The sequence below is a fragment of the Chionomys nivalis genome, chromosome 2 (assembly GCF_950005125.1).
Source record: "Chionomys nivalis chromosome 2, mChiNiv1.1, whole genome shotgun sequence".
NCBI lineage: Eukaryota > Metazoa > Chordata > Mammalia > Rodentia > Cricetidae > Chionomys > Chionomys nivalis.
In genome coordinates, this window is record NC_080087.1 from 78,379,230 (window position 1) to 78,381,256 (window position 2,027).

At 51.6% G+C, this 2,027-nt stretch overlaps 1 protein-coding gene across 1 annotated transcript; it reads left to right on the top strand.

Moving 5' to 3' along the window:
* Positions 1–1,291: 1,291 nt before the first annotated feature.
* Positions 1,292–1,678, top strand: LOC130861992 (60S ribosomal protein L36-like). Its single transcript, XM_057751362.1, has one exon. The coding sequence runs from the start codon at positions 1,327–1,329 to the stop codon at positions 1,642–1,644; it is 318 nt and encodes a 105-aa protein (XP_057607345.1). The 5' UTR covers positions 1,292–1,326; the 3' UTR covers positions 1,645–1,678.
* Positions 1,679–2,027: the final 349 nt, after the last annotated feature.

Here is a 2,027-nt window from a genome sequence, read left to right on the forward strand (position 1 = left end):
TTGTCTCACACCAACACAGTGGGGGCCAGAGAAGGTGCCCCACTGTTCTTAGACAGGGTTTATAAAGGCAAAAAATCATAAATCTATTGTTATGGGCATAAGGGGTACGGGTAACTCTCTGATTGACTCAAGTCTAGGGGATTTTCCACTCTGCTGATGTCAACCTCGAGCAGCTGGGCTCCAGTCTAGGGAACTTCCTGTTCTGCTGACAGCACCTTCAGCAGCTGGGCTGCAGTCTAGGGAACTTCGCTCTGCTGATATCCACCTTGGGGCCTAGCACAAAATGGAGTTGGCTTTGTCCCTTCATTACCCCCTTTTCTTGTTGATCGCTCCAATCATGGGTCTCTTATAGTTAGTTCACAGGTATCTTCGGTCCTGAGGGTTCTATGGTTTTGAGAGCGCTGCACTATAAGTTGGATGGTCCCTAATCTTTCCTTCATAAATTGGACTAGCCTATTGAGTATACATGGTCTGGAAGTCAGCAGTATCAGCAAAATTACCAGGGGTCCTGTCAGAGTGGAGATGAGAGCAGTCAACCAGGGGGAACTATTAAACCAGGATTCAAACCATCCTCGGTTGGCTTCCATTTCTCTCTTTGTAAATCCCTCCTGCACCCTGGCCCTGGTATCCCTCACAAGTCCTGAATGGTCTGTATAGAAACAGCATTCTTCCCCCAGGGCTGCACACACTGCTCCCTGTTGTAAAAGGATTAGGTCCAGTCCCCTTCTGTTTTGTAAAACCATTTCAGCCAGTGAGGAGAGGGAGTGCCGCAAGTGGGAGGCTGAGGTCTCCAGGAGTTCTGTGTCAGCATCCTTAGCTTCTCTCAAAGCAGAGTGATTTCACTGTGGGACAGAAGAGAGGCAGTCCCTGTCCCAACCCTGCGAGGCTCACCCCTAGGAGGATGCTGAGTGTGAGGGTGCTCATGGCATCCTGCCCCATTCTATCTAGGAAACCTTGGTAGTCATGGTAAAGGAGCTGGGTACCAGTCTGATGAGGACACAGTATCTGTTGGAGTCCTTTAGAACTGTAGCATGTGCACACGGAGTTAACCCCGAGGAGCATGCCCACCAGGTATCACTGTGGGGCATTAGGTACTCTGTAGCGGTTGTGAGGGGATAAGTTGACTTGCAATGAAAAGCCTTGGCAGTGGGAACTTTACCTATGCAAAGCCCCTGCCCTGTTACTTGTTCCAGGGTTAGAGAGTGTGATGACTGCCAGCGACATTCATCAGACTAGGCCGCTTCTTGAATAAGGCCCGGGCAACAATTCCCTCATAAAAAGAGGAGCCGTGCTTCCTGTCGCGGCCGCCATCGGAGAGGAGCAGCCATGACCCTGCGCTACCCCATGGCCGTGGGCCTCAACAAGGGCCACAAGGTGACGAAGAACGTAAGCCAGCCGAGGCACAGCCGGCGGCGCGGGCGCCTCACAAAGCACACCAAGTTCGTGCGGGACATGATCCGGGAGGTGTGCGGCTTCGCGCCCTACGAGCGGCGCGCCATGGAGCTGCTCAAGGTGTCCAAGGACAAGCGCGCGCTCAAGTTCATCAAGAAGCGGGTGGGCACGCACATACGCGCCAAGAGGAAGCGGGAGGAGCTGAGCAACGTGCTGGCCGCCATGAGGAAGGCGGCGGCCAAGAAGGACTGATCCCCTCCCCGTTCTCAATAAACATTGCTGTGGCGCAAAAAAAAAAAAAAAAAAAAAAAAGAGGAGCCGTGTCATAATAGAGCCAATAATAGTTAGGGTCTGCCGTGAGGAGTTTAGAACCACGTGAGTTTAGTCAGAAGTTCTAGGAGGAGACACTGTTCTGGCGCTGAAGGCTTGGTAATAGCTAAAGTATCTGGGGCCGGTATTTTAGGTGAAAGTGAGATTACAGCCAATTGTTGGGCACTGGCCTCTTTGTGGGTGGGGGAGTAGGATTTGGATCCAGTGCCTTATTGGGGCCTATTATTGCTGGTTTTATTGGCTCTATCTTAAGCCGAATTACAAGGGTAGATGGGACATGTCCCCTGTATCTATAGTATATTCCA